The sequence below is a fragment of the Amorphotheca resinae genome (genome assembly GCF_003019875.1).
Source record: "Amorphotheca resinae ATCC 22711 unplaced genomic scaffold M430scaffold_8, whole genome shotgun sequence".
NCBI classification, from domain to species: domain Eukaryota; kingdom Fungi; phylum Ascomycota; class Leotiomycetes; order Helotiales; family Amorphothecaceae; genus Amorphotheca; species Amorphotheca resinae.
This window is the reverse complement of record NW_020194478.1, coordinates 419016-438477: the sequence shown is the minus strand read 5'-3', so window position 1 is coordinate 438477 and position 19462 is coordinate 419016. Positions and strand designations below refer to the sequence as shown.

General features: G+C 50.8%; 7 protein-coding genes across 7 annotated transcripts; 4 read left to right on the top strand and 3 right to left on the bottom strand.

The window, feature by feature from the left end:
• Nucleotides 1-1153: 1153 nt before the first annotated feature.
• Nucleotides 1154-5243, top strand: M430DRAFT_104792 (hypothetical protein; the record flags this gene model as incomplete). Its single annotated transcript, XM_024860954.1, has 3 exons — nucleotides 1154-2249; nucleotides 2326-3105; nucleotides 3157-5243. The coding sequence occupies 3 exons, from the start codon at nucleotides 1154-1156 to the stop codon at nucleotides 5241-5243; spliced, it is 3963 nt and encodes a 1320-aa protein (XP_024719504.1).
• An 866-nt stretch (nucleotides 5244-6109) lies between these two features.
• Nucleotides 6110-6933, bottom strand: M430DRAFT_254284 (hypothetical protein). The gene is made up of 4 exons (XM_024865245.1): nucleotides 6807-6933; nucleotides 6375-6703; nucleotides 6228-6298; nucleotides 6110-6167 (listed from the first exon to the last, which is right to left on the bottom strand). Exons 2-4 carry the CDS (start codon nucleotides 6649-6651, stop codon nucleotides 6153-6155), a joined length of 363 nt encoding a protein of 120 aa, XP_024719503.1. The 5' UTR covers nucleotides 6652-6703; nucleotides 6807-6933; the 3' UTR covers nucleotides 6110-6152.
• Nucleotides 6934-7577: 644 nt separating this feature from the next.
• On the bottom strand, nucleotides 7578-8983 carry M430DRAFT_35747 (glycoside hydrolase family 17 protein). The gene has a single exon (XM_024866803.1). The coding sequence runs from the start codon at nucleotides 8636-8638 to the stop codon at nucleotides 7757-7759; it is 882 nt and encodes a 293-aa protein (XP_024719502.1). The 5' UTR covers nucleotides 8639-8983; the 3' UTR covers nucleotides 7578-7756.
• A 1094-nt stretch (nucleotides 8984-10077) lies between these two features.
• On the bottom strand, nucleotides 10078-13628 carry M430DRAFT_123424 (hypothetical protein). The gene is made up of 6 exons (XM_024861879.1): nucleotides 13485-13628; nucleotides 13164-13393; nucleotides 12819-13111; nucleotides 11646-12770; nucleotides 11209-11601; nucleotides 10078-11163 (listed from the first exon to the last, which is right to left on the bottom strand). Exons 1-6 carry the CDS (start codon nucleotides 13536-13538, stop codon nucleotides 10184-10186), a joined length of 3075 nt encoding a protein of 1024 aa, XP_024719501.1. The 5' UTR covers nucleotides 13539-13628; the 3' UTR covers nucleotides 10078-10183.
• Nucleotides 13629-14367: 739 nt separating this feature from the next.
• M430DRAFT_35745 (hypothetical protein) lies at nucleotides 14368-15516 on the top strand. Its single transcript, XM_024866802.1, has one exon. It carries the CDS (start codon nucleotides 14736-14738, stop codon nucleotides 15063-15065), a length of 330 nt encoding a protein of 109 aa, XP_024719500.1. The 5' UTR covers nucleotides 14368-14735; the 3' UTR covers nucleotides 15066-15516.
• Nucleotides 15517-15959: 443 nt separating this feature from the next.
• Nucleotides 15960-17310, top strand: M430DRAFT_20211 (hypothetical protein; the record flags this gene model as incomplete). The annotated part of the gene is made up of 2 exons (XM_024864248.1): nucleotides 15960-16625; nucleotides 16675-17310. The coding sequence occupies 2 exons, from the start codon at nucleotides 15960-15962 to the stop codon at nucleotides 17308-17310; spliced, it is 1302 nt and encodes a 433-aa protein (XP_024719499.1).
• A 1781-nt stretch (nucleotides 17311-19091) lies between these two features.
• M430DRAFT_20210 (hypothetical protein) lies at nucleotides 19092-19451 on the top strand (the record flags this gene model as incomplete). Its single annotated transcript, XM_024864247.1, has 1 exon — nucleotides 19092-19451. The coding sequence occupies one exon, from the start codon at nucleotides 19092-19094 to the stop codon at nucleotides 19449-19451; it is 360 nt and encodes a 119-aa protein (XP_024719498.1).
• Nucleotides 19452-19462: the final 11 nt, after the last annotated feature.

Sequence of the window (19462 nt, the reverse complement as noted above, 5' to 3'; positions counted from 1 at the left end):
AGAGATGCGATAGAAAGCATGTGCCTGAAAAGGAGCAAACAGGGAAAACAACGTATTCAAGACATGTCGAGCAACTACACCCTCTTTCTTCTGTCTCGTGTGTATTCTACCTCGTACTCGAGCGAATGGTAAAGAGGCCATGGGTTTGTATGCAAGGGGGAAGAAAAAGGAAAGAAAAAGGACAGAAAAAGGAAAGAAAAGCGCCATCCTGAGCATAGCAAGACGGCAGCTTCCAGGATTCCTGGGGAGAGGTAGAAGGACTTCCTTCTTCGGGCCTTGTGCTTCTCCATCACATTTTCCCTCGTATTAGAGCTCTCTTCTCTTTTAGAAGACGTGTGTGACCATGGGAGATTGCAAGAAACCCTTGGTTTTTCGTATGATATAATCCCGAGTGCCGTGCAGGAGACCGTGCGAAACGTTAGGAAAATAGGAAATTCCCCGGCCACGCTACTCGGCTGCGGGCCGCAGCGCTTCCCGAGTCGAGATCAGAAAAGCAGCATCTTCCATTTCCATCTTCACTTCACTTCACTTCACCTCCAGCAACCTCGCACTCCTTTGATAAGACTCTCACCCCCTTCCTCGCTCCTCGCTCTCTGCCTCTGCCAATTGCTCCTAAACAGCTCTACCATTGCTGTATCTTTCTTTTTGAATTCCGCTTTCTGCCATCTGCGCGCGTCTCCCACGAGCACCCTCCCCTCCGACTACCCTTCCTACTGCAGTCGTCTGCCGAGAGCCTCAATTCCCTCCCCGCGCTGAGAATCCATTGGCAACCTCATTTTGAGACTTCTACCATTGCTCCCGTCTGATCTCTAGCTTTGCGCGCATCGATTACCTTACCCCGCCTCGCATCCAATTCTGAACCCCGCGACTCCGTCTGAGACATCACCGTTCGTCTCGTCAACCCCTTATCTGCTCGAAATGCCTACTCACCAATTGGCAGATACACCTCCATTATCTATCCCCCTCCACGACTTCCACCCCCGATAAGTGTACATATCCTCTCTACCTTGCGACTCTGCTCCTCACACTCATGCGCCACCACACGGCCTCTGCTGATTACAATTGACCCCTCGATATCTGCGATTGCTCGGGCTACATAACTAAGAAGGGCAAGAAATGGGCAGGGTGGGAAAGAGAAGGAAATACGCTCACGATGATCACGCAGGCACCGTCAACGCCAAGAAGACCGCGGCAAGAGGATATCGACCTTAAAATTAATGCCGTAGTCTCCAGCCTGTCGCGTGAGTGGGACCTCCGTTTTGAGGTCCCCAAACCTAATGGCACCCCGAGTCGGAGGGAAAGGACACTGGAGGAAGAATGTGTATTTAAGATCAAGTATCTAACTTTCAAGAACGCCATTGATCCGGTCGTTAGGGATTTCAGCCATCAGGCCGACATCGTATACAGCCGGTGGGTTCATAAACCCAAAGGAGAGAGAGGAACCGTTCCAGAGAGGACAAGGCATAAACCTCATCCGGTCTCTGACAGGGAGCGTCTCGAGTTACAATTGCTCTTTCGCGAAATAGTCAGTCGCGAATACGATCAGGTCAAGAATCAAGAGCGCGGAACTCCCTTGTCGCAGCGACAGACGCCTACCTGGTCCTCTTTTGGAGGGCCAGATCCCCTACATGGCTCTCGAATTGATGATACGCCTATACCCAGCAAGCTCCCATCGAGCGGGCGAAAGAACTCCCTGAAACGCGCAGCGGAGGGTTTTCATGATGGTCCTAATCCTTTCAAGAGAGGTCCAAAACCGGCCACTCAACAAACGCTGAACTTCTCTGCTCGAGCGTTATCTTCCGACAGAGGAAATGCGTCCTCCAAAGACCAGAGGAGTTTCAAGAGTGCCAACACAAGTTTCGTCTCGGATGTATCAAGCGTGTGGGATCGGTGCTCTGTGAGCAATAGCCGTGGATCGATGCCTGTCTTCCTCTCCCAGACTACAGTCCCCGATGACGAGGTTCAGTTGTCCCGCTTGCTAGATACAGGAGAACCAGTTGCTCAGAATAACAGTCACAGCTCTGAGTATGAAGCTGGTAGTAGTTTCGATGAAGCCCTCGCTGCTGTTGCCGATTCCTTCAAGGAGGACAATGCTGATGCGTTGGAGGCTGCGACTATCAGAACTGAGGTTGACGAAGACCTATCACGGAATTTGAACGAGTCTAGCCGCCGGAGTGATGGGGCATTGGGTCCTATAAGCGGCTCCTCAAAAGAAGACAATCTGCGCCGATGTCTTGAAATTATATTCCGTAAGTCCATCTCTCTTTTCGGGCATTTCTTTAGTCGCATCCAGTCTTTTGCACGCGATGTTGACCGCAGATATAGCGGAAATGCCGTCGTGTTTATTGTCTACCCCTCTCCACGTGCGATATGAGATTCTTCGTGTGTATCTGCATACCGGTGCTCCTCTCACCGGGCTTACACTTCCCGCGTCCCCGAATTGGGAGAATTATGATTCATTGTGGGCATTCTTGAGACGCTTGCCAGCCTTGAAAGGCATGGTGTTTCCCGAACGGTCGTCGAGAGAAGCATGGGCAGCCTGTCAGGATGAGTTTCGTCGTGGCTCCCGGGGCGTTGCAATGTTGGGCTCCCTCCGCTATCATGAGGGGTCCTCAAATGGGCCCCTTTTTCGGTTCCAACTGGAGCCTCTTAGGCTCGAACGTACCTATCGCCTAAGACGGCGTTTTGGAAATGATAGATTCCTTGAGCTCGATATACCAAATTTGGTCGGGAGACGACTCCCAAAGGTACTCCAGGATTGCCCAAACGGCAAGTCAATCATTATCGACTGGTTTTTTGAAAAGATGCACCATATCCTAGGAAGAGTATGGATGCCATTCTGTACGAAACGGAAAGAAGGCAAAGAGCGCAAGCTGGGAATGGAGCAGCAAAATGATCTCGATGTTGGGGTAGCACACCGTGCTTATTTCTTTGCTGTTGACGGACACAATTTCTGCGAAAAGACTGCTTGTGGCATCTCCGAGGAGTCTGAAACGGTTGATACCCGGAGTAGGATGTCGGTAGAGGCAATGCTCAACTGGCTGCGACCGACTTGGGAGAATAGGAAACAGAGCGCGTACAAACTCTACGCTCGCACTCCTTTGGGTATGTCAATCTTTTCTTCACCATGCCAATAACTGCTTATAATTACGCCAGCGTTATCGAGGAATACACCAACAGTAGTGTTGAACCGATCACAAATCAGGTATAAAAAGGACTTGCTGTGTAACGGCGAAGTCATGACCGATGGGGCTGGCCGCATGTCGTTGACCTTGGCTTCGAAGATCGTGAAGACCTTAGGCCTTTCCTATTTACCAAGCGGTTTTCAGGCTCGGATCGGAGGTGCTAAGGGGTTTTGGAGTATTGATCCGTCAACCGACCACGCATCCGAGGAGTGGATTGAGATATATGAATCTCAGCTAAAGTGGACCCGCAAAGGCACGCTCGACGATTGGAATTACAATGACCCGGCCCATCGAACGTTTGAGGTCAACAAATTTTCTGGGAAGCTCAAATCTGCAGACCTCAATGCCCAACTACTACCAATCCTTATTGATAGAGCCAAGTCAAAACCAAGGATGGTGGATGCCATCTCGAAACTACTGGAGGACGGTCTCATGGAAGAGATCAAATCACAGCGAGTAGCGATGGAGAATCCACAATCCTTCAGGAAATGGATTCGGGAGACAAACCCAGGTCTTACAGACAGAGTCAAGCACGGGATGGTTCAGTACAAAGCGTCCTTGCCAGTATCACTCGAAGAGAAATTAAATATGTTTCTGGACGCCGGATTCGATCCGATGAAGCTCACCTATCTAGAAGAGCTGTCTCGACAACATTATACCCAGAAATGCGATGAGCTAAAGAAACGTCTGAACATACCGGTCCCGCGTTCAGCTTACGCCTTTATGGTCCCAGATTTCGCCGGGGTGCTGGAGCCTGACGAAGTATACATCCACTTCTCGGAAAGTTTTGTAGACGATATGTCGCCATTATCAGGTCTGCCTCTCAAAGATATAGACGTTATTGTAACGAGATCACCAGCCCACTACCCTAGCGATGTTCAGAGGGTGAGGGCTGTTGTGAAGTTTGAGCTGATGGGTCTCAAGGATGTTATTGTGTTCTCGACAAAGGGCAATCCTTCCCTTGCCGCCAAGCTTTCAGGCGGTGACTATGACGGTGATCAGGCCTTGATATGCTGGGAGCCGTCAATCGTAGAGAATTTCGAGAATTCCAGGGTTCCCAAATTTCCGGACTTGGTCAAGGAAGGCTATATTTCCAAAGATACAACTACATACGAGGAGCTAGTCAAAGATGCGGTAGATCCGACCACGACTTTCCTTAAACGATGTTTCGACTTCAACCTTGAGCAGAGTATGCTAGGCATCTGTACCAATTACAAGGAAGAACTATGCTATACGCAAAAGAAAGTGAACTCGATGGACGCTGTATACTTGAGCACCCTGCTGAGTTTACTGGTCGATCAGGCAAAGCAGGGCTACGTCTTTACCCAGGATGACTGGGATAGGTTCAGAAAGGAGGCTCTTAGAGGAGCGCCACGGATGGTACCCCTATATAAAAAGGGCGAGCTAGATCCGAAGGCCACACATATCATCGACCGACTGATGTACGTCGCTGACCGGACGATTGAGAGGGCCCGGACCGACTTTTACAAAAGCATGCAGAAGACTTCATACTGGGACAATGATCTCACGCTTTACTCAGGATGGGCCCACCGTGAAGCTCTGGAGAATCCCGAATGGTCATCCATCTTGAGCAAACTAAAAGCGGATATCGAAAGCGTGAAAGCAATCTGGAACAGGAAACTCGCCGGGTCCAAGAACGAGGAAAAGAAGTCCATCTTTACCCCCGTACTCATGGAATGCTACGAGCTCTTCCAGGCGATCCAGCCAGCGAACGATACGACGCTGACACGAACGCTCCTCGAGAGCTGGCACGGCAATCCCGAACTATCGCGGTGGGCGCTCCTCCGGGCCTCTGTCGCCTTCGCGTCATTCCCCGAGAAGTACGTTTCGAGCTTCGTGTGGTGGATGGCAGGTACGCAGTTATGCCACCTGAAAGCGACGCGGCTGGGAGGCATGGTGGCCATGGCGCCACACATGAACGCTATGCTTCGGCCGGACAACACGTTCGTGAAGCTGCGACTTAGCGAAGAGAAGGTGTTCCAGTGGGAGGATGATAATGATGACACATATGGTGACGGTGTTAATGATGATGATTGATTAATTGACTTGATGTGTGATGTGATGGGTTCTCTTGTTTGTCGGGTTATGAATATGGATAGGGAGGGAGCTAGGGATATTTGTATAGGTCAGTCAAGTCAGGTCTAAGAGACGTAGAGGCGCCGAGTCGGCGTTGGGGAATTTATTAGGTGATGATGATACCCAATGGATGGATTGATGGATTTAATATAGAGTGTAGGAAGTATCTGTAGATTTGACGTGTTTGTTTCTCTTGGAACGGTGATCATGAACCCTCACCCCCCTTTTCATTTTAAGTCAGTATTTACTTCAAGTCCTCCCCTCGTTTTGAATATATACTGAAATAAACGAACTAGCTTATATACATACCTAGAAACCCTTTATAAACCTATCACCATGGAGATCATCTATATAAGACGTACCTACCTACCTACCTATAGCCTTTCGTTCATAGTAAAATAGAAAATAGGAACCTCATGACGAATATCATCTAAACAACCCCTCCACCCCCCCCTCGATCCCGCCTATCATTTCATCCCAGAGAAGCAATAAATAAGCGAATGCCAGTAAGAAAATGAGGAGAAGGGAAAAAGGGACGAAAAATTGGTGATTAGGGATTATGGAAGGTACCTAGGTAGGTAGGTAGGCGACAGATTGTAAGAGGGCGAAATAAGGTAGGGATCGTGGGGGAATGGGGGGTTTTGGACATTGGAAAATGGATAGTAGGGAATCAATCATTCGAGGAGCGGGGTAGAGCATTAAGGTATGGTTGCGACCTCGAGATGAATGAAACAACAGCAACTTCGCAAGTGGGCAACAATAATGGCAATGCGTGTACCGGATGAAAAATCCCATGTTCTTCATTATTCATGTAGATACAGCGTAATTCCAACCCATTGATTCTTTTTTCTTTTTTCTACTCGTCTTTCCCTACGCTTCTCCCGACTGATAGATAACAGGTCTTAGTGGATATTCCTCCGCAGCAGCATCTAGGAATTGACATACCTTTCTTTGACCCACGAAGAAACCCAGTCCGAAAGACTCGGTTGTGAAAGTGATCTTGCTCCCCTTGGGGACTGTTTGCGTAGGTATATATCAGCAACTGACTAGCCTGTATTGATTCATGCGGGTGATGTTCTGTTCAAAACTCACAATAGAAAACGTCGCCCTTGACAGCGTGCACCTTCTGGCCCGTCTCATCGGCAATGTCGAACTCGCCGTCGACGATGATCTTCATCTCGTGGTAGGTGTAGTCGTAGACGAGCGGCGTGCCCTTCTCGAGACGGTAGAAGCCGGCGGCGACGGGGGCGACGGGGTCGTTGGGCTCCGAGGTCACGACGTCGCCGAGGAAGGCGTTCTCGTTGGCGATGAGAGGCGGCTTGAAGGACGTCTGGGCGCCGGCGAAGTGGGAGAAGGCGATAGGGGCCATGGTGCTGCTGGGTTTCTTTTCGGGGGGAGGGCTGGAGGAGGATTTGGTTTTGCTGAGGAGGGAACCCATTGTTAGCTAGGAGGCAATTGAGGGTTGGGAAGATCTGGGGGAGGAGAGGGGAGCAGTTGGATATGTGTATATATGTATCCGCGCACCTTTGATATGCAGGAAGCTCTTCGTGAGGATGAAGATCCAATGGATGTCTACTGGCAAGTAGGTATGGAATGTAGATCTGGAAATATTGGCTCACTTTGTCCAACCGCACAGCAAACCTACTCTTTTATAGAAGACCCCTCCATCAGCACGCAAGAAGTTGACTTACCCCACTACAGCAACACATCCCTTGGGCGAGGGGTCCGGACAGAGCCGCATAGCTATCACTGGACTGTATTGCTGCTTTGGGCCTCGAAACTCGGGTCTCTGGCTAGACTCCGAATTCGCAGAGTCCCGGAGACATGTTTTCAACACGGCTGACCCGGATGGGCATTGGAAGTTGGGGTGAAGTGGATTATTCGACCAAGATATGTCTCGATAGAGGGGGGTTTTGGAGTAGCAACGGGCTCTTGCGGGCCTCTCTTCACAAACCTTGGCCTATTGCGACGCGGAAAAGCGCTTGGAGCTCGGCTTCTCCCCTTGAGGCCTGGGAGACATTGAGTAATACAGCTGACGGACCCTCGATGGAGTGTTCCTCGACCTGAAAGACTGTTGAGATTCATGATAACGAGAAAGGGGGAAATGTTGCCCGGATTAGGTTAAAAACTAACTTGCGTGGTGTTTGCTCTGTTTGCACCGCCCTCGGTTTCTTGCCTTGTCTTGTCTGTTTCCTGCTACTTATCCTTGACACATATAATATGAATGCGTGTTGTAAGTATCTTTATCATTCCATCCAGGTATTGAAATTGTGTTATATGAGAGTATATCTAAACCCAGCTCTGCTTCGTTCTTTGAGGTACTTCCCTCGACGTCGAGTTTCCTCCTCGTCACGTGCTGGGACTGATCCCTTTTCTATGGTAAGGAAGGATTGACTCCAATCACTCCTTTCTATACTCAATATGAGATATTGTACATCCCATCCATCTATCTATTACGCCTCCCAGCATGAACATCAACAGCTCAGATCGAACTCCCAATTAGAGTCCGGATCCAGCACCGCGAACGACGGATAAGCACTCCAATCCTGCAGGGTGAACCAGAAGACATTGATCTGCTGGAAGGCCGAACATGCCGTGCTCTTCCAATAGCTCTTGGCGTTCTTCGTGTCCGCAACCGCCAGATTCTTCGTCGTCCCATTAACCGGCCAGCCCGACTCGGTGACCCAGACCGAAGTATCGCGTCCGGCGTCCGCGACGGCTTCTCTGACCTCCTTGACGCCGTTCCAGAAGAGGTCGTCGGCGTTCTCGATGCTGTTGTTCTGCAGGTCCTGGAAGTACGGGTAGATGTCGGTGCCGACGAAGTCGCAGGCTTGGATCACCGCCGCGTTGCTGCGGTTGGTCCACGCATTGGTGGTGTCGACGTGCCCGACTTTGATGCTGGGGCTGTAGCCGGAGATGCTGCTCAGCACGTCCCGCACCTCGTTGATCTGTCGCGCCAGAGTGGTGGCGTTCGTGGTCCCGCGGTATAGATCCTCGCTGCCGACGCTGACGCTGACGATCCAGTCCCAGCCATGCCTCTGGACCGCGGCTTGCAGCGCGGCTTTCTCCTCCTCGAACTGCGATTCCGGGTTGACGCCGACGAGGAGGAAGAGGCCTGCGCTGATGGCGGCGGGGACGGCGTTGGTGAGAGTGTCGCAGGCGGAGGAATAGTAGAGCCGGGCAGAGTTGATCTTGTTCGGGAGCGTGGTGAGGGTGTGGAAGGCATTCGCCCAGTCCGACGCGGTTTTGCAGGTTGTGCCGTCGGCTTGGTAGGATTTTATATTGAAGCCTTTCCAGTAGGCGTTGGTACCTGAGAGGACGGATGCTAGAGCCAAGAACGCGGTGACCCTCTTCATGCTGGCGAAGAGTCAATCGCCTGGCTTAAAACGTGTGTTTCGTATGATTCAGCACTGGCATGAGAGATAGGGAGAGGTATTTCAAGCGTGGCACAAAGATGAGACCAGATCTGACCCTTCTTTCAGCTTCTTTCAGCTGGTCTCAAAGTCCTCCTGCACTCCCTACGAGGCGTCACTAAGGTTCCTCTGCGGGAGTCATGACCATGGGAAGACAGGGATCGATCAGAGCTTATCGTGGTCTCAGATGTCTTGAAATCGGGATGAAAGCAGAGCTTCAATTTCACTTAGTACTACTTGTCCTTGAGAGCAGCAAACAACCACAGCAGCGATCATTCATAAGAGCACACTGATACTTATAGGCCGCGACAGACCGCTCTACCACTGGTCCACCACATATCGTCCATGGCTGGCTGGAAGAAGGGATTCCCAACGCCTTGCACTGGGTTCATGAGTTGTCCCGGAGAGAGTAGAGATAGGCGAAGCGGCGAGCTGTGGACGCCACTCGAGGTTCTGACAGGGACTCGAGCGATGATCTTCAAGGGTTGGGCCCATGTGAACCGACAATGATCGGATGAGGAACGCCAAATTCGCCAATATTCTGTTTATACATGTTCCGTACCGTACATACAGAATACTTGGTTAGTAACTACAGGGAGGTATCCGCAGTCCCGAACCTAATCGACCATGGGTTTTCTCCTTCCTCTATAACAATCTCGTCGCCGTTATTTCGCTATGCTTGCAACCTCGAGTATATATATATATATATATGTTACTTTCCTTTCCCGTAGGATGGACATCTCTCGTTCCAACTCCAAAGTCCAGAACCCTCCCCTTCCCCCCATCCATCCATGCATGTTCAAGCCCGTCTCACCCCCCTCAACCACACCTGTCCCCAATTCCAATCCTCTATCCCAGACTCCGTCCACTCTCTTCCATACAGCTATCAAACATACAACATATACATACAACATGTATATATACATATTCATGTTATGTCTACTCCGTATAATATACATGTCACAGGATCAACATAACAGGCCAGGCCAGCGATAGGTACGTTCCGCGTCCCGCCCCTTGTCGATCTGCAGTGACTCGGGCGTTGATCCGTGGGCCGCATAACAACAGGTAGTATAGTAGTAGTAGTGCTATGCATGCATACATGCGTCTATGCATGCGCTTATGTATGTATGTATGTATCTAATTGATTGATTGATTTATTATTCGATGTGCGTGCGACTTTTGCTTTGTAAGAAGAGACTTTTCTTATCAAGCCAATAAAGGAGCGGATTGCGGGAGGGGGAGGAGATAGGAGGGAGGATGAGGTGTTGCTGAAAGGAGTCGCGAGCTGGGAGAGAGAGGAGGATTTGATTTGGGGTTGTTTCTTCCTCCCGTGATGTTAAGGAAAAGTGTTTGTTCCAAGTGATTAATTCAGGTAGTGAGGTGGAACAAAAAACAGTGGTATCTTATAACTATGATCTACATGTAACATACATGACATCTCCTCATAATCGTAATTCAGGGGAGCATAATATTTATTATTATTACCTAGTACCGCACTTTCTCCCACGGCTCCCTCCGATCCGACTCGATATCGAGCGTCAGGCGGTTCTTCTCATCGATCCAGGCGCCCTCGTCACTAATCGCGATGACCGCGCCGGAATGCCTCACCTCCTGCGCACTCACGCCCGCGACATCCCGGGGGATCCAGAGGGTGGGCGGCTTCGAGCGCACGCTGGGCGGATGATAGGCGTCTTTGGTAGAGCCCGGCTCGTAGACGATGTCAGGATACTCGGGGATGCTTTCACGCACGATGGCGTAGTCGGCGAAGATTTCGGGGTGAAGCCATTTGAGGAGGAAGTTCGGCTTCTCGATGGAAGGATCGGGTGTGATCCAGTACGACCAGAAGTCGACTTTGGAGATGTAGCCCGGGATGCGGGATTTGCGGTACTTGGCGCGCACGAATGTCTTTAGCCCAGTGAGCGTGAGTGTCGCCAACTGGTCGGTCCCCTCGGTCATACGAATCCCACGGGTACCTGGATTAGGATCGTGGTGCACTGCGGCGGCGTCGTTTGGCTGGGAGGGGTCGAAATCAGAGTCGTATGGGTTTTGGAAATCAGGGTCTTCGACATCAAAGTCGTCTTCTTTGTCGGAGAGATTTTCGAGGCCGGCGTGACCCGAGCGACGGAGCTCTTCTTCGACCGCTAGGGTACGAGGGAGGTTGTTGAGGAGAGGATTAAGTGCATCGTTCAGGGAGACGTGGATTAGAGCTGTGAATATTATGAGGCCGATCATTAGGATTAGAGGCCCGAAGGCCGAACGTAGGCCGAAGAGCCCGACCATGCAGACTTCAGCGAGGTAGACGCCGGTGAGCGTCTGGGTGAGTGCGCGCGGGTAGTGGAGACCGCGCGTGTCGACTTCAGAGGAATACACGTATAGGAGGTTATATCGGTAGCTCACGTAGACGACGTTGAGACCGATGAAGGCCACGCCGAGGATTATAGGTGCGATGAGGGAGTAAGAGATTGCTGGTGAAGTCAGCAGACGCCTAACACAAGAGGGTTTGTTCATACCAATAACACCCATGTTCGTGAAAACTGGATATACAGCACCCCAATGAATGACGCGCAGACGATGATAACGCCGCGAGAGGAATCTCGGAGTGCCCGTGTAGCCCATGACATGATGCCTCCACAAACTACCTACATGCACAATCCTAGTTGCGCTCATAGCCAATCCTTGCAGGATGAAATATGATATGTAGAAGTTGGATGCTTTGGGGAGGTTTTGAGAGAGTAACGTACGCGCCACCATAGGGTTTTCAAGAATTTGGGTGAAGGCGGCAGAGGCGGCAGATGTGAGAGTTGTGACGAGGAATACTTGGACCACTTCAAAGACGAAGTATGAATTCTGAGTGAAGAGCTCTATCTTGGAGAGCGTGGGAACTCCTGCTTGTCGAGCGCACCCTATATATGTCAGTGAGACCAAGACATAGGGACGGGGGAAATACATCTCATCAAGTAAGGTACGCACGCCATCAACGCAGAGAGCGCGAGAGCAGGAACAAGACCTTCAATCAGGCCGAGGAGCTCGCTAGGGAGGTCTATAATCCAATGGAGGAAAAAGACCTTAGAAGTGAGGAACTTGACATTGGAGACGATTCCGATCAGCGCCGCAGGAATAGACCAGAAAATGACCATCGTTGCAATGAAGCCCTGGACCAAGAATCTTCGGATGATCCGCTCCCACCAGTGCATTCGCAAAGCGTCCCAAACGATCTCGTGAGGTCGAATACCAACGACATCCGGCACCATGTGATTTGCCCGGTGGTGAGCTAGAGTTTGGTACGCACTTTGAGCATTGATCTGGGAATCGAACTCGATGAATGCAGCCGCGATAGGTGTAGTCTTCCCCTTCTTGTGCTCACGCCGCAGCTTGCTTATCTTCGGAGCAAGTTCTTTGAGTTGATTTCGGCTCCATTTGATAGTGTCAACCCTTCTGCCGAAGTTTGCTAGCGGCCGGTGGACTGGTCGCCAGCTGTGCGGTATCCATTGCGCAGCAACAGATCCGTTGACATCTGGAGGACCGTTGGGCCCATAGCTAGTGTACTTGCCTGGTGTGCCATCGATACGTAGAAACGACCGCGGTGAGGACGGCGATGGGATAGACGTGATCTGGTCTGTCTCGTTATTAGGAATCGACTGTCGTGGAGAATTGACATATGTTGTTGATGTAACACTTGAATCCAGCTCTTTGGACTGCGAATCTTTGGACTGTGAATCTTGGGAATGTCGCTCGGTGCTGATATCGGGATGCCCATTCTTGAGAGCCTTTTGGTATGCTTGGTTGGCTGTCTTGATCAGCGTGATTTCTGCTTTCTCAAGTCGACTTGCTGTCTGATCCCTCTCCTTCACAAGCTGGTCTAATTGCTTCGTCTCCCTTGGAATCCAGACATTCTTCACCGAATCTCCAAACAGCTTCCTGAGCTTTCTCTCCTCCAAAATCGGCTTCGGTACGCATGTGAATAATATTGTTCTCGATGAAAGACGGTTGGCGTAGTAGGGAGATAGCATGTAGGCCTGGCGAAGATTGATGAAATAGACACATTCTCGCGAGATCATGTACAGGATGAATCCTAGCTGTGTTAATGACCCACTCTTTTCCATAGTGAAGTAATCCATACCGAAATATAGCCATCCAAGGAATGCATGAACATAGTACCATTGCGGTTTCGAAATGTTGCCGAATGTAAGCATATCCAACTGTTCGTTACCATTCCCACCATATCGATGCAGCGGTAGCAAAATCAGCCATGTGAGTACACATCCCACCCCGCATATGATACATAGTATCTTCAGATATCGCAGGAAGAGGAAACCGTCGAGCGAGGAGTGATGAAGGACGGCTGTATCGGGCATCTTGTAGAAGGCCTTCACCCACTTGATCCATCCTGGGGGTAACTTTTCAGTGCGCTCACTAATAACTCCTTTAGCCCAGGGATCGCATAGGGCCGTTGTCTGGTACATACTGTGGTTGAAGGCTGCTCAGAAAGGACCTTGGGGCATAGACTCGGGGGAACCTGGGCCGCAGAGTCACGAAGAGTATGGTACAGACCGCCGCATAGATCGCTACTGGGACAAAGGTCATAAACAGGGTGGAGAAGGAGGAGGAGTTGGTGCCCGTGGCGGCCTTCAACGTCGACGTCGATGTCGCATTGTCGCGCGACGACCCGACCCTGGGGTCTTGAGTATTGGGGTCCTATGTATCGATTAGCTGCGGTTGAAGATGTGGTTGCGACAACGTGGAGTTGGCTCTGAGATAGCCGGGAAACGAGGGGTGCAAAACCTACAAAACCCCTTCTAATGAGGAAATCTACGACATCTATAGGAGCCCCAGAGCCCATATCGAGAGAATCTTGACTCGGGGTTGGCACATTTTCCAGTGACAAAGGAGAACAAGAGGGACGAGCAGGTCGGGGTTTCTAGACTCGCGGTCGATTTGGAAGATGTTGTTCTGGTTCCAGGGCTCAGGACCCAGGTATAAGAGCGGCAGGGAGTAGCGAAAACTGGGGAGTTGGAGGCTGGCTGACTTCAGGGGTTTGGACAGGCCGACCCACTGCGGACTATTGAAGCATCATTGTATTGAGGTCCGATTGGCGTTGCTCAGGAGGAAGCAGGATTCCGCATGGGATCTTCAACTGTCTTGTACTGTCTGCAACGATGCCTTCATGCGGTCATGGCTACAGAAGATCAGCGTGTGCCATGTATCACATACACTGGACGTACAAGTTGTGTCCTTGACTCTGATGATCTGATCAAGGCCCAAAGGCCAAAGCACTTTGCAGAGTTCAATAAGATCTTCAAGTCCCTGACCCCCACTTCCACCGCTATTCCCCTAGCCCAGTCTTTAGAACACCGACCAAAACCTCCCAAGACGAACCGTGAGCCAGACTTGAACCGGACTTGAACTAGAGTTGAACCAAACTCTACCAAAACCATCCCCTTCTCCCTAGATGCCCACTACTCAAGGGGCCGCTCCCCTCACAATCTCACTACTCCTTCTAGCCCTCCTCCCGCGAGCCTGTCACCGCTGTCAGTCGGAATTGATCCCCTTCCCCTAATCCAGGGACGGCAGCTCACGACCCACCCCGGTCCCCTATCCAACCAATTTTGCCTCCTGGATCCTCAGCTTCTGTCTTCTGTTATCTGTATCTCTGTGTCGAGATCTGACATCGAAGGGGTTCGAACTGCTTCTCGATCTCCTACATATGTCCCCTCTCCTATTTTCCAAAGATGCCTTGGCGTTCTGGTCCGGTAGCGAGGCGATGGCGATTAATACCGGAAAACTATTCATTCCGTCTCACCCATCGCATAACATGAACCCTGAACCTGAGTCTTCTGAATCCTGAATCATCGTAATCGTGAACATTCTACTCGATCCTTGCCACACGAGCGCCTCCCTCGCAGATCTCCCAGAGCGCAGCGCCAACCCCACAGCAGAGTCGCATCACCACGAGCTTATCTGTGATCCAGCGATCACACCACGCCACACGACATCGACGATCTTGACGTCCCAGATCGGAATCAAAGTCGCGAAAAACATGTTCTTCAAAGCGCTGCGATCACGCCGACACTCATCCAAGGATTCATGTTCCGTGTGCGACAAGACCAGCATGCCGTCCGACTCGCCATCGCATCGCCACTCCCAACCCTCATGTGCGCACACGGGCTCACATTCAACATCACATACGCAGTCGCAGTCGCAGTCGCAGGACGGATCAACGTCTGCGGGACGGACGGACTATGAGGTCTTCCTGGAGAAGGCGCGCAGGGAAGAAGAAGAGAGGGCGAGGATCAGACAGCAGGAGATAAGGGATGCGGAGAGGAGGCGGAGGGAGTTTACGCTGGATCCGTGGGCGGGTAAGATCTGAAGTTGGGGTTGTTCGTGCGTAGGGAATACTTGCGAGGGGAGGCAAGTCTCCAGAGGTGGGCATATACAGGGGAGATACGAGGGAGATGCGCTGGAAATATGTGGGCTGGAAACGGGCTTTGGAGGACACACTGACGGATGCTACGAGGGCAGGCGGGAATCGCATCCTCATCTCAGTCTCTGTCAGCACCAGACATGGCGATATAGAGACGAGGACGACAGCAAGCGGGCCTCCGACACACCTCACGATACCCAAGAACGAATGCGAGTCTCTGGCGGGAGACATATGGGGGCAGGACAGGAGTCTGCCTCTACAACGGACTTTATGTTGGAGTTTCTGCGTTTATGATTCTTATGTTTATAACTAGATACCCCCCTCGACGACATCTTATACCCATACTTTGAATTACCACTCTACATAAATAGCTACGGTGATACGATTATGAACGGTGGTCAACACCTAAAGTTAGTGTCAGATTAGTTAAAACAGTGTTTAACATCTCTCTAGGTACAAATACAGCGGGGCACGCTGGTGATATGTACCGCTCATCGATACGACGCCGAGACCTATATATCAAGGAATCGTCTGCAGTTAAGGATGATGATGATTCTTCTCTTCTATCTGTTCAAGAAAATGAACTCTGGCGTAAGTTACTAGGTTGCGATGAGTCATCTGTTTATCAGACAGGCATCAAGCAGGGACTCAACGCACCGAGTTGCACCCCTCGAGTTGTTTTGTATATATATATATCCTGCTGCCATCTACCTTATGCGGAAGCACACATACGGACCTTAAGTCGTAAGGTAGGTAAAGATCTCAGCCTTTGCAAAGTTGAATTGCCTTGTTCTAATGAAACCTTTCGCTAGGGAAACACCGCCATTACGGCCTTCAATTATGGGTTCAAATCGTCGATTCACCAGCTCTCTGACCGACCTGCTTCTCGCCGCACCTCTAGACATCGAGAAATACGAGGCGCTCTACAAGCATTTTCATGAGCACCCCGAGCTCTCGAATCTTGAGGCTGAGACTGCCAAAACGATTGCAGCCCACCTATTGCGTCTCCAGGCTTTCAAAACCACCACCAACATTGGCGGCCATGGCGTCGTCGGCGTGCTAGAAAATGGCCCTGGGAAAACTATCCTCCTACGCGCCGACATGGACGGCCTCCCCATCTTGGAGGAAACCGGCCTTCCCTACGCCAGCAAAGTCACCATGCCCGACGTCGAGGGCGTCATGCGGCCGGTGATGCACGCGTGCGGCCATGATATGCACATGACATGTCTCCTCGCTGCGGCTGAAACGCTCACCAAGCTCAGGCAAAGGTGGAGCGGGACGTTAATTGTGCTATTCCAGCCTGCAGAGGAGCGTGGCACCGGAGCGAAGGCGATGATAGATGATGGCCTGTATGAGAGGCACAAGATCCCCGTGCCTGACTTCGTCCTCGGTCAGCATGTGATGGCGATGCGGGCGGGGAGTGTGGGATCGAAGATGGGCACGATCATGGCGGGGGCGGATAGTATGAAAATTACACTGTTTGGGGTTGGTGGTCATGGGTCGCAGGTGAACTACACGGTCTCTATTAATTGCATTCAAGAGCTGACATATACAGCCGCATCGGACGATTGACCCTGCTGTCATGGCGGCTCACGTTGTAGTACGCCTCCAGACTCTCGTCAGTCGAGAGATCAATCCAGGCGATATTTCCGTTCTGACAGTCGGGAGCTTGCAGGCCGGTCAGACAGAGAACGTTATCGCAGACTCGGCAGAAATTGGCATCGACATACGCAGCGTGCGGCCGGAAACGCGCGAGAAGCTTCTGGCCTCAATCCGGCGAATCGTCAAGGCTGAATGCGAAGCAAGCGGTTCGACGGTTGCACCCTTATTCAAAATGACTCGGCACCTGCCAAACACGGTGAACGACGAGTCGATGATGAAGACACTCGTGAAGAGCTTCAGTGAGTATTTTGGAGACGACTTCGATGCAAATATCCCAACGACTACTATCTCGGAGGATTTCTCGATCCTCGCAACGTCGCAGGGTCGGCCTTGTGCGTTTTGGCATTGGGGAGGAATAGAGGAGGGACTGTGGGATCAGAGGCTGAAGGAGGGGAGAATTGATGACATTCCCGCCAATCACACAGCGAGATTTGCGCCAGTGATACAACCTACGATGCGAACGGGTATTAATGCTCTCTGTGTTGCTGCTCTTGCTTTCTTTGACGAGAAGTTGCAACATAGATTATAATGAACGAACGAATCTATCACGCCCGGATGACTAGGTAGGTAAGCATTGAGGGCACTAATCACATTATCACCTGGTCACTTTGATTTTCCCACCATCTCCTACAAGCCCATATGTGTTCCTTCTTTTGTGACGATGATACCGCTTGCGAATGTGTCTACGGGCTCTCGTGTTCTGATTCTCTACGTGTTTAAAGGCCTATTGTCGGCGACTAAAGCAAGACCTGCCCAGGACACGAGGGTATCTTGTAATTGATGTAGAATAACCAATACTAAAAACCACCTAGCTCTTGTGTCTCTAGAAAACTTATATATTCTACCTACACCTTCTTTCACAATTCCAAAACCTTGAACCCTAAGGGTATCCTTCTAGTACAACTCGTAGTACTAGAAAGATCCCCCCCCCTCTCTCTATCCCAAATCCCCGAATCTTTCTCGTACTAACGAAGTATTCCCGGAAACATTTCTACAACTGGCACTCTATAAATACTCAGATAATAACTAAGGTAGGTAAGGTATTCTTGGCTTCTAGGTAGGTACAAGTATTGATGATCCTAGCTCAGCATTCCGCATTCGAAGGTATGTTGTCGCATGGCACATAAAAGTCATGCATGATGAAGTCAGAATTCGCAATTGGTGTGGGAACGAAATTTCTTACATTGAAACTTTCTCTTTCTCTCGTCTCTTGTTGCAACCCGAGAATAATGCGAGAGAGAGAGGGAGAGAGGAAAGAAAAGAAAGATATGTATCTCACTAAATCAAATCAAATCACCGTTCGTTATTTATTCATTCCCATGCCCTGCATTCTTCCTTCCTCCCTTTCCATCCAGTCACCATCCACCATCCCCATCCTACCACCCAACTCCCCTCCCCAAAAGCAAGCCAAGTTAAATCAAAGCAAACCCGTCCATCTACCGTACCTCACCTAGTAAACCTGAGACGCCGACCGAATAATAGGATATGGTGGATTATGTAACCATGACATCAATCCCTCCCCTTCCTTCCCCCTTCTTTCTTCCTTTCGTTTCCCCATACAGTAAGGTAAGCTTAGATCAAAAAAGAGAAATCGCGGGGTGGCGGGGTGGCGGGGAATTCCTTCTTTCTTTCTTTGTCTCTGTTCCCCGGATGATTATCTTACATACCTTACATACATCCCTCCACTACCCACTATACCCATCAACAACAACCCCGAGAACCAAGGAAGGTAAAAAAGCGGGTAGGTACCTAGGGGAAGAGACGCAACCAACCTATGAGAGCCAACGAGCAGAAAAAGAAAAGGAAGGTATAGCGAGAGACGGCGCAGATCAGGGATCCACCCCCACCAACCAAAAACCTGGAGAATAAGAGCGGGAAACGGGAACCTACCTGGGGGGAAGATCACATAATCGGCTGACTTGCTTGCGGTTTTGTGTTCTGTTCTGCATGTTTTGCCTCGGGAGAGGAACAGGATGGGAGAAAGGTGGGCAGGCAGGGGATGTGAGTGGATGGGTTGGTGTATATTAAGGGAGGGAGGGACGGATCTCTCTCGCTCTGTTTCTGGATTTCCAATTTCTAATACCTTTCCTTCTCTCTATCTACATCAGTCATCATCATCATCGCTCGTCAGATATCTACCTACTACTACTAAGCAAAAGTCAAGATCCACAAGCCCGATACCTTGAGAATCCCCAGGGCAAGAAGCAGAGACGCCGTACTCCCACGCTCCACGCTCCAAACACACAAGGCATCTCGCGATTAGTAAACAAGAGACACAGCACGCCACCTCGCACAACTAGACTCATCATCATGGGGCTCTTCAAGTCTCGATCATCAGCGGCCAAGTCATCCCAATCCGCGGCCGGCGCACATGAACAACTAACCAAATATCCCAACACGTCAACCTCCAACCTCTCTACGACGTCCACGCTCCTCGAGTCTCCGACTAAGAAACAGGTTAGGCGCCGCACATCCTACGAAGAGTTCCTAGCGCAGGCGCAGGAAAAGGAGGAGCGGCGACAGAGGCAGCAGAGAGCCTGGATAGAGGCGGAGAAGAGGAGGATGGGTAACTCGACTGATCCTTGGAGGGGCGGGTTTGGACCTCCAGCACCAGTCAAGCAGAGGGATGTTGGGGACTGGTTGAAGGATAATGGACTGAGCGGACGGTAGGGATGAGTCTT

Excerpts from the sequence above, each read along its gene's own strand:
- M430DRAFT_35747 (XM_024866803.1), bottom strand. The coding sequence starts at position 8,638 with ATGAAGAGGGTCACCGCGTTCTTGGCTCTAGCATCCGTCCTCTCAGGT.
- M430DRAFT_35745 (XM_024866802.1), top strand. The coding sequence starts at position 14,736 with ATGTTCTTCAAAGCGCTGCGATCACGCCGACACTCATCCAAGGATTCA.
- M430DRAFT_254284 (XM_024865245.1), bottom strand. The coding sequence starts at position 6,651 with ATGGCCCCTATCGCCTTCTCCCACTTCGCCGGCGCCCAGACGTCCTTC. Across the intron at positions 6,299-6,374 it reads CAAGGGCGACGTTTTCTATT|TCCCCAAGGGGAGCAAGATC; the intron begins GTGAGTTTTGAA and ends CTACGCAAACAG.
- M430DRAFT_123424 (XM_024861879.1), bottom strand. The coding sequence starts at position 13,538 with ATGGGCTCTGGGGCTCCTATAGATGTCGTAGATTTCCTCATTAGAAGG. Across the intron at positions 13,112-13,163 it reads CTGAGCAGCCTTCAACCACA|TGAGCGCACTGAAAAGTTAC; the intron begins GTATGTACCAGA and ends AGGAGTTATTAG. Across the intron at positions 12,771-12,818 it reads CCTTGGATGGCTATATTTCG|GATTCATCCTGTACATGATC; the intron begins GTATGGATTACT and ends TAACACAGCTAG.